Source organism: Callithrix jacchus, chromosome X (assembly GCF_049354715.1).
Source record: "Callithrix jacchus isolate 240 chromosome X, calJac240_pri, whole genome shotgun sequence".
NCBI classification, from domain to species: Eukaryota; Metazoa; Chordata; class Mammalia; order Primates; family Cebidae; genus Callithrix; species Callithrix jacchus.
In genome coordinates, this window is record NC_133524.1 from 111030721 (window position 1) to 111047675 (window position 16955).

The 16955-nt window shown below is 33.6% G+C and overlaps 1 protein-coding gene across 2 annotated transcripts in view; it reads left to right on the plus strand.

Annotated features, from left to right (window-relative positions):
* HTR2C (5-hydroxytryptamine receptor 2C) overlaps positions 1-16955 on the plus strand; it is a 293407-nt gene that overhangs the window by 213095 nt on the left and 63357 nt on the right. Inside the window, exon 5 of one of the 2 annotated variants that reach the window (XM_002763170.6) lies at positions 3340-3540. In XM_002763170.6, coding sequence (XP_002763216.1) covers positions 3340-3540 — 201 coding nt within the window. The remainder of the gene's footprint in view (positions 1-3339; positions 3541-16955) is intronic. The other variant, XM_035289637.3, reaches the window with a different exon arrangement.

Sequence of the window (16955 nt, forward strand, 5' to 3'; positions counted from 1 at the left end):
GGGAGAAATGCCAGATATAGGCGAAGGGGAGGAAGGCAGCAAATCACGCTGCCATGTGTGTACCTATGCAACAATATTTCATATTCTTCACATGTACCCCAAAACCTAAAATGCAATTAAAAACAAAAATTGATAGTATATGTTATAGATAAAATGGTGCAAGTATATTTTCTTTACTGTAATTACTTTAAATGTGAAGGAAGTATATTTTCCAGTTAAAAGGCAGACACTAGCAAAATGGATAAAAATACATAATCCAATTATATGCTTTAAATTGAAGACTGACTTTAGACATAAGAACACATGTATGTTGAATGTGAAAAGATGGAAAAAGATATTCCATACAAATAGTAACCAAAAGAGAGTTGAGGTGGCTAAACTTGTCAGACAAAATAGAACTTAAGAAGAAAGTTGTTGTGAAAGAAAGAGGAGACAAAGAACATCATCTATTGATTTCAAGCCATCAAGAACATATATGCATAAACATATATGTATCTAACATCAGAGCCTGACAGTTACAGGAAGTGAAAAATAAACGAATTAAAGGGAGAAAAAGATACATCTATAATATTTTGAGATATGAATACTCAATTTTCAATAATGCACAGAACGAGATATAAAATCAATGAGAAAATTAGAGGACTTGAACACTATAAAACAACTAATTCTAACAGACAGATATAGAACCTTCCATTTAACAACAACAAGAAATATATTTTTTCTCATGTGCACATGGAACATTCTCTGGGATAGATCATGTTTGACCATGAAACAAACCTCAATATATTTAAAATATTATTATTATTCAAAGTATCCTAATACATCAAAAATATTCTTCAAAGTTGAAGTCAGCAGCAGAAAAAAACTGACAAATTTGCAAATTTGCAAAAATTAAACAATATTAAACGACCAATAAGTGAAAGAAGAAATTACAAATTAAATTCAAAAATATACCACAATTTTTGGTATATTAAGTTTTTATTCTGCCATTTTCTATTACGTTTATATTCTGCCATTTTGAGAATGCAGAATAAAAACTTAATATATAAAAAGTTATGGCATGCATTAAAAGCTGTGCTTAAAGGGAAATTTATACCTGGAAATGGCTACATTTAAAAATAAAAAGAATTCAAATTAATGACTTAACTTTATACCTTAAAAAACTAAAAAAGAAGAGCAAGTTTAACCCAAACTCACAAAAGAACTGAAATGATGAAGATTAAATTATAAACAAAATAGAGAATAGGAAAAAAATAAAAACAATTAATAAAACCAAAAGTTTTTCCTTTTTTGAAAAGATCAAAAAAGTTGACAAATCTTTAGCTAGACAGACTTAGGGAAAAAGAGAAGGCACAAATTACTGAAATCAGAAATGAAAGTGGGGGCATTACTACTAACCTTACAGAAAGTAAAAGGATTGGCTGGCCAATCCTGCTAGTGTGGTAGCTCATGCCTGTAATTCTAGCACTTTGGGAGGCCAAGGTGAGAGAATTGCTTGAGCCCATGTGTTCAAGACCAGCCGAGGCAACATGGTGAAAACCCATCTCTACAAAAAAGTACTTAAAACCAAGCCAGGTATGGTGCCACCTGTCTGTAGCCCCAGCTACTCAGGAAGCTTAGTTAGGAGGATTGCTTGGGCCCAGGAGGTTGAGACTGCAGTGAGCCATTGTTGCACCACTGCAAACTAGCCTGGAAAATGGAGCAAGACCCTATCTCAAAAAAAATAAAAATAAAAAATAAAAGGATTATAAAACAATACAATGATCAGTTATACTCCAGTAAATTAAATAATTAGATGAAATGGGAAAATTCCTAAAAACACACAGCCTACCAAAAGTGACTCAAGAGGAAACAGAGAATCTTAAGAGACCTATAACAAAACGATATCGACTCAGTAATCAAAAGCCTCTCAACAATAAAAGCTCAAGATAACATAGTTTTGCTTTTGAATTTCACCAAACATTTAAAAAATTAATACCAATTTTTCTCAAACTTTTCTAAAAAATAGAAAATGAGGAACATTTTGTAATATATTCTGTTAGACCACCATCATCCTAATATCAAAGCCAGCTAGACATTACAAGAAAACTATAGACTAGTATTGCTTATTAATATGAATGCAAAAGTCCTCAATAAAATACTAGCAAACAAAATTCAGCACCATATTATATACCCATTATTAAACGGCATTCATCTCAGGGATGCAAGAGGGATTTAACATACAAAAACTAATCAATGTAATGTATCACATTAACAGAATGAAGGTATACAAACTACAAGACTATGTCAATTGATGCAGAAAAAAATTTGCAAAAATCCATCACTTTTTTATGATAAAAAATTTTCAACAAACTAGGAATAAAAGAACGCTTCCTTGACAGAAATTTATTAAAAACAAAAACAAAAATAAAAATAAAAACAAAACCAAGTCAATAGTGAAAGACTGATTTTCCTCTAAGATCAGGGAAAAATAACAGAATGCCCACCTTCATTACTTCTATTTATCATGGTACTGAAAATTCTATGTAGAGCAATTAGTCAAAGAAATGAAATAAAAGGAAGAGGAAAATTTGAAAAGAAGAAATACAATTATGTTTGCAGAAGACATGATCTTATATATGGAAAATCCCAAAGAATCAACACAAAGCATGGATCTAATAAATGAATTTAGCAAAGTTACCAGACATTTGTAGTTCTATGCACAGCAATGAACAGTCCATGAAAGAATTTAAGAAAACAATTCTACTTACAACAGCTTCCAAAGAAACCTCAATTGATAATAGCATCAGCCACAAAAAAGAATTAAGTATTGATAGATGCTACGAAATAGATAAACCTCAAAAACATTTGCTAGGTGAAAGAAGCCAGACACAAAAAGTCACAAATTGTGTGATTCTGTTTACATGAAATATCCAAATTAGTTAAATCCATAAAGATAGAAAGCATATTAGAGGTTGGCATGGGATGGTTGAGGGGAGTATGAGGAGTATCTGCTTAATGGATATGCAGTTTTCTTTTGGAGTGATGAAATGTTTTTGAACTAGAGACAGGTGCTGATTGTGCAATACTGTGAATGTACTAGCACCATTGGATTGTACACTTTAAAGAGATTAATTTTATGTTGTGTAAATTTTACCTCAATAAAATGTATATCACATTGAAGGTATCATTATCATGATCATGATCATCATCACTATGGAAAATAATGCTTCCTAAATTTTACTTTCTTGAAAAGGTTTAGATTGTGTGAGGAAAATATAAGCTGACTAATATTTAAGACTATCTATAGCCAGTACAATTTGGATAACATGTTCTTGTCTTCTCTCTGTTCTCTTTCAGATTATGTCTGGCCACTACCTAGATATTTGTGCCCCGTCTGGATTTCTTTAGATGTTTTATTTTCAACAGCGTCCATCATGCACCTCTGCGCTATTTCGCTGGATCGGTATGTAGCAATACGTAATCCTATTGAGCATAGCCGTTTCAATTCGCGGACTAAGGCCATCATGAAGATTGCTATTGTTTGGGCAATTTCTATAGGTAAATAAAACTTTTTGGCCGTAAGAATTGCAGCGGCTATGCTCAATACTTTCGGATTATGTACTGTGAACAACGTACAGACGTCGACTGGTAACATTTGCGTTTGATCGGGTTCTTCTATTTAGTAATTATTCTTAACCTATTTATCTGATATTTAGGTTAACAATAATGAATGAATGTAATGTGTATGAATATGTAAATATAAAGTTTCCCTTTATGCTGCTAAATTATTTAATACGTTAGTATGCCAATGAATTCTGCAACACAGATACAAAATATTTGTAATATTTTAAATGCTTTGAAGTTGAGAAAAATATAAAGTCAAAATTAAAGTCTAAATTTTAAAAAATATAACATTTCAATCTTACATTGAAAAGTTACATGTATCCCAGAATGTTAGCTTTCGTATTTTTATTCTAAATTCTTACCTTTTTCAGTAGAAAAATTAATAACGCAATCTAAATCTTGATGAAGTAAATACATCTAAATTTATTTTGCTATGAGACCTAAAATGTACAATTTTCCCTCAGTTTTAATTGTCTTCTTGAATTCTGGGTATACAAAAAGAAAAAAGTTATTCATTTCTTTAAAGATTTGTAGGAGTTTAAAGGGAAAGAAATGATCATCTATTGCTTATGTTTGAGGCATTTATAAGTGCTAATATTAAAGCCAAGAAATTTAACCAATTGGAATTTAGGGGTTTTACAATCCCCTTTTTTTCCTCTTCTAGTTGGAGTTCAACTTATGTCCTATTAAATAATTTTTATTCAAATTTATGTTTTTGTAAAAGATTCCAGTAAAGCATGCAACAGGATCAAGACCTCTATTTAATCTTCACTAATATCATCTAAATATTTTGACTCTGGGTTTATTGATCAAATAAATTTAAGTTTTAAGATGGTTCTATTGTAGATTGTTCCATCAGTATATAGCACAGACATCTTTGAATAAACAGTCATGAAGATTGTCCCGAAAGAAAAAAATAATTACATAATGGTTTGACTTACAAATTCAAGGGTTCGCAGATTTTGCACCAGCCATCCCAAAGAGTTCATCTTAAAAGATGCCAGCTTTTATGGTGCTTTCAAAGGAAATACACAGATAAATATTGGTGCATCAGCTTCTAGCAATGACAGACTGAGTAATTTGCAATGACTCTTGTGCTAAAGACAATTAAACAGATGGATAAAATACTAAAATCCCTGAGAAGCTAATGAAATAGAAATTACTATTGGCTAAGATCCAGAAAAAAGACAAAAATCCAAGAAAAATGATTATGACTTCTGGTTCACTTTTCCCAATGATGCATTATAAACCTGAAGATGAAGATATGACTGACAGGTGGGGATGATCATTTCAGTCTTATAAGCAAAGGAGGACTAAAGTAGGAATATGGAGTCTGGCAAGGGCCAGCCAACCTGAGTTTAATTCCGGGATCCCAAAGAACCAGACACTAGGAATAAGGATAGACCAAGATATGGAATTCAGCCCTGGTTCAAGTCATCTATGTAAATGTGAGAAATCTTAGGCCCTAAAATTGGATTTAGATGATTTCATATTGTTCAGGATTCTAATTTGGGGACATACACACAAAAAAACCATCATCCTAGGTTTCAATTTATTTCTTTCAATAATTTTCAAATGCTGTCACTGAAAGACAATGATAAGCAGATATGTAAAGAGACAATGCAACATGAACCAGATACAGGACAATAAAAAATAATAGAAATAAACCTACAAAAACTTCAAATAATTGAGTTATCAGACATAGACTAAATAATTATTTGAATGAACACATAGAAATTACATGCTGATCTTAAACACTTCAGCAAGAAACTGCAAACTATAAACAATGACATTAAGATTCTAGAAACACCTAGAAAATATGGAGCTTAAGCATAATATGAAAAACAAATGGCCAGGTACAGTGGTTCACTCCTGCAATCCCAGCACTTTGGGAGGACGATGCAGGCAGATCACTTGAGGCCAGGAGTTTGAGACCAGCCAGGACAACATGACAAAACCCCAACTCTACTAAAAATACAAAAATTAGCCAGGCATGGTAGCACACACCTGTAATCCCAGCTACTTGGGAGGCTGAGGTGGGAGGATCACTTGACCCCCAGAGGTCAAGGCTGCAGAGAGCTGAGATCATGCCACTGCATTCCAGCCTGGGCAACAGAGTGAGACTCTGCCACACACGCACAGAAATTAATTAATTTTAAAAAATAAACACCTAAGAACTCTATGGCAGGGTAGACATGGCTAAAGAGAGAATTGTTGGAGACTAGTAAGAAGAAACTATAATGAATAAAGCATGGAAAATTGAAGGATAGAAAACAGAAAATAGTATAAAATGGGGAAAGTTCCACAAGGAGAGAGAAGAATGGCAGAAAAGCAATATATGAAAACTAATGGCTTTCAGAATTGATGAAAGACATTCTCACATTTAAAGAGCTCACGAAATCTCAAGAAAAATGAATAAAAAACAATGAACATCTAGATCCATCATAGGGATGTTGAAGAAATAAAGAAAAAACATTGCAACAATAAGATGAATGAATGCTTTCTAAACATCAATAATGAAAGCCAGAAGATGTTGGAATATAGTGTCAATGCACTGAAAAAAATCAGGATGCTAAACTGGATTTATATATTCAGCAAAATTATACCTAATGAATCAGGGTGAAAAAGAAACCTGAGAACATACCAACAGTAGATTTCTACTTAAGGAAGTACCGATGTTTGTTCTTAGAGCAAAGGGAAATGGCAACAGGTGGAAGGTTGGAAATGCAGGAAGCAATTAAGAGCAGTGAAATGGTAAATGTGCGGTTAAATATAAATAAATATTGACTGTAGAAACCAATAACAATGTCTCTGGGGCTCAGAATATTTAGGGAATTAAAATACATAAGAAAATAGCACATAAGTAAAAAGCATTGAAGGGAAGCTGCTTTCATTGTTCAGGATAAATATAAAAATGGCATTTAATACTACGCTTTGATGAATAAAGCATGACTGTACATTCAAGGGTAATCACTAATAGAACTGAAAATGAATGTTTAATTTCTGAATTTACAGAAGATTATTATAAAATAATAAAAATTATCTGGGTATACTGGCCTGTGCCTGTAGTCCTTGCTACTCAGAAGGTTGAGATGGGAGGATCACTTGAACTTAGGCATTTTGAGGCTGCAGTGAGCTATGATCATGCCACAATACTTCAGCCTTGGTGAGAGAGTGAGACCCTGTCTCTACAAATAAAAGATAAAATGAAATAATAAAATAAATCCCAAAGGAGGTAATAAAAGATAGAAAAATATGAAACACAAACTAGGGCCGGGCGCAGTGGCTCACGCCTGTAATCCCAGCACTTTGGGAGGCCGAGGCGGGTGGATCATGAGGTCAAGAGATCGAGACCATCCTGGTCAGCATGGTGAAACCCTGTCTCTACTAAAAATACAAAAAATTAGCTGGGCATGGTGGCGCGTGCCTGTAATCTCAGCTACTCAAGAGGCTGAGGCAGGAGAATTGCCTAATCCCAGGAGGCGGAGGTTGCAGTGAGCCGAGATCGCGCCATTGCACTCCAGCCTGGGTAACAAGAGCGAAACTCTGTCTCAAAAAAAAAAAAAAGAAAAACCAAATATATCCCTAATTAAGTTAATTACTAAGCATTCTAAGAATGTCATACAGGCTTTCAAAAAAAATAAGAGAGCTATATGTTACAAGAGGCATATATAAAGCATAAGGAAAGTAAAAGGATAAAAACAAACAAAAACATTCCTCCATCCAAACACTATCAAGAGAAAGAGTGCATAGCTATATTAATATTTGTCAAAATAGATTTTCACCATAAAACAAATACTCTAGAGAAAGATTACTTAATGATGAAAGACTCAATACATCTAGAAGACAAAACATAATAATTTTGCATGTACATAATAATATATATCTACACATATGTAATGTACATAGTATGTGTAATACAAAGCAAAAGAGGACAGAACTTCAGGGCCAGATAGACAAGTCTACAATCATGGCATACATCTTAGCACATCCTTCTCAGCAATTGTATGAAAACAATTAACAAACCTGAACTCACTAACAAGTGAAGAATACTTATTCCCATCATTGCACAAGAAATATTTATCAAAATTGACCACATGTTTATCCATAAAGTAATTCCTCATTACATTTCAAAGGTTAGAATAATAAATTGTTTTTCCTTTGAAATTCAAAAGAGGTAAAACTGACTTCAAAATAGTAGAAAAATCTTCATATATTTGGAAATTAAGAAATTGTTTCCAAACTTTGACCTAACGGGTTTCAAATCCATTGATGATTCCTCCCTAAACTATTTATTGCTAAGGTGATACAATGATAATTTTTCTCACTTTATCATTCTTTTTTCCTTAATTTGTTGGCACTTTACTGTAAGGAAGGGTTTTCCCTCCAAGTCTTTGCTATTTATTAGTTCATGTTGGTAGGGACTCCTCGATTCTTTTGTATTCGGTGTAAGATATATGATTCATGGCCGGGCAGTGGCTCAGGCCTGTAATCCAAGCACTTTGGAAGCCAAGATGGACGGATCACCTGAGGTTGGGAGTTCAAGATATATGACTCACTATTGCCCTTAATTATTCTGATGCTCAAATTGTCTCATATTTTTCTAAGAACTCCTTTTGTATCCTGAGACTTTGCTGAAGTTGCTTATCAGCTTAAGAAGATTTTGGGCTGAGACAATGGGGTCTTCTAACTATGCAATCATGTCGTAAATAGAGACAATTTGACTTCCTCTTTTTCTAATTGAATATGCTTTATTTCTTTTTCTTGACTTATTGCCCTGACCAAAACTTTCAATACTATGTTGAAAAGGAGTGGTGAGAGAGGGCATCCTTGTCTTGTGCCAGTTTTCAAAGGGAATGCTTCCAGTTTTTGCCCATTCTGTGTAATATTGGCTGTGGGTTTGTCATAAATAACTTATTATTTTGAGATACTTTCCATCGATACCTAGTTTGTTAAAAGTATTTAGCATAAAGGTCTGTTGAATTTTGTCAAAGTCCTTCTCTGCATCTATTGAGAGAATCACGTGGTTTTTGTCTTTCGTTCTGTTTACGTGATGGATTACGTTTATAGATTTGCATATGTTGAACCAGCCTTGTACCCCAAGGATGAAGCCCATCTGATCAGGATGGATAAGCTTTTGGGTGTGCTGTTGGATTTGGTTTGCGAGTATTTTATTGAGGATTTTCACATTAATGTTCATCATGGATATTGGCCTGAAATTTTCTTTTTTATTTGTGTCTTTTCCAGGTTTTGGTATCAGGATGATGTTGGTCTCATAAAATGAGTTAGAGAGGATTCCCTCTTTTTGTATTGTTTGGAATAGTTTCAGAACAAATGGTGCCAGCCCCTCTCTGTACCTCTGGTAGAATTCAGCTGTAAACCCATCTGGTCCTGGACTTTTTTTGGTTGATAGGCTATTAATTGCTGCCTCATTTCAGACCTTGTTATTGGTCTGTTCAGGGATTCAACTTCTTCCTGGTTTAATCTTGGGAGAGTGTAAGCGTCCAGTAATCTACCCATATCTTCTAGATTTACTGGGGTTTATTTGCATAGAGGTGTTTGTAGTATTCTTTGATGGTAGTTTGTATTTCTGTGGGATTGATGGTGATATCCCCTTTATTATTTTTTATTGCATCTATTTGATTCTTCTCTCTTTTCTTCTTTATTAGTCTGGCTAGCAGTCTATCTATTTTATTGATCTTTTCAAAAAACCATCTCCTGGATTCATTGATTTTTTGAAGGGTGTTTTGTGTCTCTTTCTCCTTCAGTTCTGCTCTGATCTTAGTTATTTCTTGTCTTCTGCTAGATTTTGAATTTGTTTAATCTTGCTCCTCTAGTTCTTTTCATCATGACATTAAGGTGTCAATTTTAGATCTTTCCTCATTTCTCTTGTGGATATTTAGTGCTATAAATTTCCCTTTTGACACTGCTTTAAATGTGTCCCAAAGATTCTAGTATGTTGTATCTGCATTCTCATTGGTTTTGAAGAACATCTTTATTTCTGCCTTCATTTCATTATTTCTCCAGTAGTCATTCATTGTTCAGTTTCCATGCAGTTGTGCGGTTTTGAGTAAGTTTCTTAATTCTGAATTTTGATTTGATTGCACAGTGGTCTGAGAGACTGTTTGTTATGATTTCCATTCTTTTGCATTTGCTGAGGAGTGATTTGCTTCCAATTATGTGGTGAGTTTTAGAGTAAGTGCAATGTAGTGCTGAGAAGAATGTATTTCTGTGGATTTGGGGTAGAGAGTTCTGTAGATGTCCATTAGGTCCACTTGGTACAGAACTGAGTTCAAGTCCTGGATATCCTCGTTAATTTCTGTCTCATTGATCCGTCTAATACTGACAGTGGGATGTTAAAGTCTCCCACTATTATTATGTGGGAGTCTAAGTCTCTTTATAGGTCATAAAGAACTTCCTTTATGTATCTTGGTGCTTCTGTATTGGATGCATATATATTTAGGATAGTTAGCTCTTCTTGTTACATTGTTTCCTTTACCATTATGTAATGCCTTTTTTTTTTCTCCTTTGTTTTTTGTTGGTTTAAAGTCTGTTTAAGAGACTAGGATTGCAACCCATGGTTTTTTTCATCTCCATTTGCTTGGTAAATCTTCCTCCATCCCTTTATTTTGAACCTATGTGTGTCTTTGCACATGAGATGTATTTCCTGAATACAGCACACTGATGGGTCTTGACTCTTTATCCAGTTTGCCAGTCTGTATCCTTTGGGGTATTTAGTCCATTTACATTTAAGGTTAATACAGTTATGCATGAATTTGATCCTGCCATTTTGATGCTAGCTGTGTTTTTTTGCCTGTTAGCTGATGCAGTTTCTTCATAGTGTTGACGGTCTTTACAATTTGGTGTATTTCTGCAATGGAAGCTCAGTATGCTCCTTGCTAATAGGATATCATTGCCTATATATCAATACCTTTAATCTCAATCCAAGAACACGGGATTCTTTTGCTACTTTCCAATTCTTTATTTTTCCTCATTTTCTCACAGTGAGTAACTTTGTCCCGAAACAGTTGATATATTTATTATTCATATTTTCTATATCCTACAACACAACAAACTAATTTCAGAATTTCTATACCCATACTGCTACCAATAAATGAAATGCTATGTTTAAAATTTCATTGTCATTTTATCATCAGAATGTTTTCCACCAACAGCATGTAGTCAAAGCATTGTTCAAAATGCTAGGATTAGTTTGAATTTTTTTTCTCTGCGGTTCTGATACCGATTGTTCACATTTAAAGATTTTGTTTCATTTTTGCATGTATCTCTAACCTTCTTCACTTTATTTTTAATATGTAAAACCTTAATATGATGCTCCAACAGTTAAAACTATGCAAATAACATACTCAGAGAAGAGTTACTTACTCTTCTATTCCTTGGTTAATCCATTCATTCATTTCTAGAATTCTTGAGTTTATTTTTACAAAAAGATGATTATACACAAATACACATATTGTTATTTTTCCTTTCTTAAATAAAAGATAAAATGCTACATATGAATTAATGTTTTGTTCTGGTTTGTTCTTTCATTTGGTATTATGTCTTGGGAATCACTCTATCAATTGATAATAAGATGATAGATATACACCTAACTTTATCATGTAAATGGCCTAAATACTCCAATTGAAAGCTAAATTCATTCTATTTTCTTTTTTACACTCACTAGTAATGGATTGAGTAGATACACTTTACCCAATCTACTTTGTATAGTCATGTAAGTTGTTTCCAATATTTGGAAGCGACCAATAATTCTACTTGGAATAATTGTGTGTGTGTGTGTGTGTGTGTGTGTGTGTGTGTATGTCTGTGTTTCATATTATTGGAAGTTTACCTTTTAAATAAATTCTTTCTCAAATGTATTCAGAATTTATCTTCTAAATAAATTCTTAGAGGTGGAGTTGATTGATCAAGGGATATATGTAGTTAGGGGTTGAACCATTGTGCATTCCCATCAGCAATGCAAGTAAGCCTCTGTTTCCCCAAAACCTTGCTAATGAAGTTTATTTTCAAACTTTAAAAATTTTTCAAATCCCATAAGCAAGAGATCTTACCTCCATGTAGTTTTGGTTTGTATTCATTTTATTTGACTGAAGTTCATATGATTAAATGTATGAAAACCACTTAAGTGCCATTGCTAAATCGGTTTTTCAGTGTTCTTCTGCTTATTTTTGTTTTCTTATTTTTTATTGCATTTTAGGTTTTGGGGTACATGTGCAGAGCATGCAATACAGTTGCATAGGTACACACATGGCAGTGTGTTCTGTTTGCTTTCACCCCTTCACCCACATTTGGCGTTTCTCCCCAGGCTATCCCTCCCCACCTCCCCCTCCCACTGGCCCTCCCCTTTTCCCCCCAATAGACCCCAGTGTTTAGTACTCCCCTCTCTGTGTCCATGTGTTTTCATTTTTCATCACCCGCCTATGAGTGAGAATATGCAGTGTTTCATTTTCTGTTCTTGTGTCAGTTTGCTGAGGATGATGTTCTCCAGATTCATCCATGTCCCTACAAACGACACGAACTCATCATTTCTGATTGCTGCATAATATTCCATGGTGTATATATGCCACATTTTCCCAATCCAGTCTATCATCAATGGGCATTTGGGTTGATTCCAGGTCTTTGCTATTGTAAACAGTGCTGCAATAAACATTCATGTGCATGTGTCCTAGCCAGAGCAATCAGGCAAGAAAAAGAAATAAAGCGTATTCAAATAGGAAAGGTGGAAGCCAAATTGTCTCTATTTGCAGACGACATGATAGTATACCTAGAAGACCCCATCACCTCAGCCCAAAAACTCCTGAAACTGATAAGCAACTTCAGCAAAGTCTCAGGATATAAAATCAATGTGCAAAAATCACAAGCATTCGTCTACACCAATAACAGACTTAAAGAAAGCCAAATCAAGAACGATCTGCTTATTTTTTAATATTTTTAATAGCTCTTAATTTTAATAGCTCTTTCTAAATTATGGACACTAACCACTTTACATGTTATAAATGAAAACATTTTCTGTGTGCCATTTGATATAGTTATGGTATTTTGCCATGTGAAATTATTTTATTTTCATGTATTTCATCTTATCAATCAGATTTCCTTTTTATATTGAGAGTAATAGCAACAAATCCTTTCCCCTAACTCAGACTGGACAATAAATCACCCATATTTTTCTCATTAGTTTATATTTGGACCTCTGATACATTTGGAGTTTATTCTTGTATGTCGTGACATACACATTCGATTTTAATCTCTTCAAACTAATTCTTTCATTGTCTCATGCCATTTATTTTAAAAGTCCATCTGTCCTGTGATTTGAGATGCCGTCTTTATAGTGTATTAAATATTCTTATATACCTGGGCCTATTTCTGAAGTTTACATTCTATTTCACTGCTCTGTCTAATCAAATGCCAATTTCACACTTTTAATTTTAAATGTTATTACATAAATGTTATTATTATCTGATATTGTTAGTCCCTATTCATTAGTCATTTTTCAGAGCTTGTGTAGACATTATTGAAAGTTTAATTTTCCATATTAATTTTAGCATTAACTTGCCTTGTTCTACTCCAAAAGCCTAAATATTTTATAGGGATCTCCTTAGATTTATAATTCAGTTTAAGAAAAAGTGAACAACTGAATTTTAAAAATGCTTTCTGTAATCTATATACTAATTTAGGTGGTGGCCACTCTGTCTCCCAGACTTTACAATTAAACTTATATGTCACTCTCATGTCTTCCTTATCAACATTTATAATGCATCTCATAAGAATCAGTTAACTTTTAGCTTTACCACATGATCAAATCTGTCTTTTATTCATTCACTAGTGACTACATAATTGTTTAATTTATGAATTCTCAAACTTTTGGTCTCATGATCTTTTTATACTCAAACATTATTGAGGATTCCAAAGAGTTTGCCTTTATATGAGTTATATCTATCAGTATTTAATGTCTTTGAAATTAAAATTGAATTTTTAAATTATTTTTGTCTAAATTTATTTAAAATAACAATAATAAACCCATTATATGTTAATGTAACTAACTAGCTCTATGAAAAACAGCTATATTTTCCAAAACAAAATCAGCAAGAAGAATTACATTGTTTTATAGTTTTTTCTTTTTTTAACTTGTGTAAATTTAAGGGGCACAAGTGCAGCTTGTAACATGGATACAGAGTGTAGTGGTGAAGCCTGGGCTTTTAGTGTTAACCGTCACTCAGAAAATGTATGATATACCCATTAAATAGTTTCTCATCTCTCATCATATACAAAAATTAACACAAGATGGATACAACACTTGAGTCTAAGATCTGAAACTACAAAATGCTAGAAGAAAACCTAGGAAAACACTCTGCTGGACATTGGACTCAGCCAAGAATTCAGGACTAAGATATCAAAACACAAACAGCAAAAACAATAGTAGACAAATAGGATTTAAACTAAAAAGCTCCTGTGCAGAAAATAAATAATCCACAGAGTGAACAGATAACCTGCAGAATGAGAGAAAATATTTGCAAACTATGCCTCCAACAAGGGACTAAAATCCAGAGTCTATAAGGAATTTAAACAACTCAACAACAACAACAAAAGAGAAATAATCCCGTTAAAAAGTGGGGAACAGATATGAACAAACATTTTTTAAAAGAAGGCATACAAATGACCAAAAAGCATATGAAGAAAATACTCAACATCACTAATCAATAGAGAAATGTTTTACAGTTTTACAAGATTCTTTAATCATCTGACTTAATAGAAGATAGCTAGATTCTCATCTTTGTTTTTTCACCTAATTTATTGCAACAAGTTACTGTGGTTGAATTATGTGAAGAAAATACATATCCTCACAAAGATAGGTAGCTTTTCTACAAGAAAATATTTTAATACTGTGTTCAGATAATTGTTGTCATTCTTGTTTGTCAGTGCGCTAAAACTCAGCAAGTAGTAGTTTAAGTTCTGTGGCAATGTACAATCAGAAACCAAGTATCTGACTTTGTTGATATACTGTTGCATTGAAATCCACTAATGTATCTTCAAATTGATATATCAGATGGATATTTTACCCATGATTTATATTGTAACATCAGGCATAGGTCATTAAGAAAATAATTGGTTCACCAAGTTGTGCATATTTTCTCAATGTTGGTATATTTCACTATACACATACATTGATAATCTTCATCAATCTTAATGAAAAAATCTTAAGCTATTAGGAAAGTTCAAGCTCCCAGGGATGAATAAACATTTTCCAAGAATTACACCATTCACTTGAAACCTCAGATTTTATCATTGGCAACAAATAGCATCTGTTTTTTGCTTGACAGGCTCAAGTCATCCATTATTAAAAAAGTAGCTGCCAAATACCTAAGTCTGAATAATTCTAGTGTGTCTGGCAGTCATTCTTTCAAGTAAAGATGTTAGTCTATTAAAAAAAAACATGGCTAGTTTATTTTGCAACTCTAACAATTGCATAGGTACTTTTTCTCAAAGCAACCATTTTGTATTAGTATGCAGAAGATGCATTCTTCCTATGCTTCCATTTTCTCACATAGGTTCTTAAGAAGATCTATACCCACATGTTGAAACTTAATAAAATTAATCATTTTTACTACTTCATGAAGGATATTCTTAAGTAAAACTAATTTTCCCCCCAAAACTACATAGTGATAAAGAATATGATAACTTCCTATACAGTTTGGTGTCACTTGTTTGATTGCTGCCAAGGCACCAGCAGTTTCACCCACCATTACATTGGCATTATCAATAAAATTGTAAACACAATGAAAACAGCAAATAACATTCATATTTCTATAGAAATACTTTTGACTTCATTAAACCATTGAAAATGTTTCAGAGATACATAAATGTTCATGGAACACACTTTAAAACTATCTTGCATGTTCTGCACATGTACCCCAAAACCTAAAATGCAATAAAAAAAAAATCCAAAAAAAAAAACTGGGTTTCCCCGGTCATTAGAGAAATGCAAATCAAAACCACACTGAGATATCATCTCACGCCAGTTAGAATGGTAATCATTAAAAAATCTGGAGACAACAGATGTTGGAGAGGATGTGGAGAGATAGGAACACTCTTACACAGTTGGTGGGAGTGTAAATTAGTTCAACCACTGTGGAAGACAGTGTGGCGATTTCTCAAGGATCTAGAAATAGAAACTCCATTTGACCCAGCAATCCCATTATTGGGCATATACCCAAAGAACTATAAACCGTTCTACTATAATGATGTACACGTATGTTCATTGCAGCCCTGTGTACAATAGCAAAGACCTGGAACCAACCCAAATGCCCATCAATGATAGATTGGATAAAGAAAATGTGGCACATATACACTACGGAATACTATGCAGCCATAAAAAATGATGAGTTCATGTCCTTTGTAGGGACTTGGATAAATCTGGAAGCCATCATTCTCAGCAAACTTACACAAGAACAGAAAGCGAAACACTGCATGTTCTCACTCATAGGTGGGTGTTAAAGAATGAGAACACGTGGACTCAGGGAGAGGAGCATCACACACTGGGGACAGTTGTGCGGGGTAGGGGAGGGGGGGTGGGGGGGGATAACATGGGGAGAAATGCCAGATATAGTATGCACCTAAAGTTAAACAAATAAATTAAAAAAACAAACAAACAAACAAAAAACTAAGTTTCCAATTCTAGCTCCTTTCGTGGCATTTGATTTAGTCAATGATGTTTTCTTCATAATTCTCTGTTTCTTTGCTAGCTATGACAATTTTCCTTTGGTTTCCTTTTCTCCTATCTCTCCATCTGCTCCAGTCCATTTTCTTCATTTTCTACTTTATCCCTGTTCTTTCCTAGGATTCTGTTCTTTCCAATTGCTTATATACTTTCCTGACTTGCATCATCCACAGAAATAATTAATATCTGTCTACCAATGACTCTTAATAAATATTTCTATTTATTTCTGTCCAGATTATATTCAGATCTATAGCTTGAGCTGTGTAGGAACATGTTGGACACATCTCAAGTGCCTTTCTCCAACATTGTACTCATCACTTTTCTCCTATCTCCATATTCTTCCTAATCCTGCATGTTTGTTTTTCTAGTGACCAGCAATAACATTTCCCATTTATCTAAAGAGAAACCTGAAAATCATTTTAGATACCTTCTCTTTCTCCATAGCCAATCAGCACAACCTGTTTTTAGTATATCTCCTACATTCTAGTCTCTTATTCTTCTAGTTGCTTTCTTAGTCTAGGCCTCTATTGCTACTCATGTATGCACCCACATTCCTTCTATTCTCTCTGAAAGAGATGCTTCTCACCATGCAGAAAGCACATCTTCACTTCCT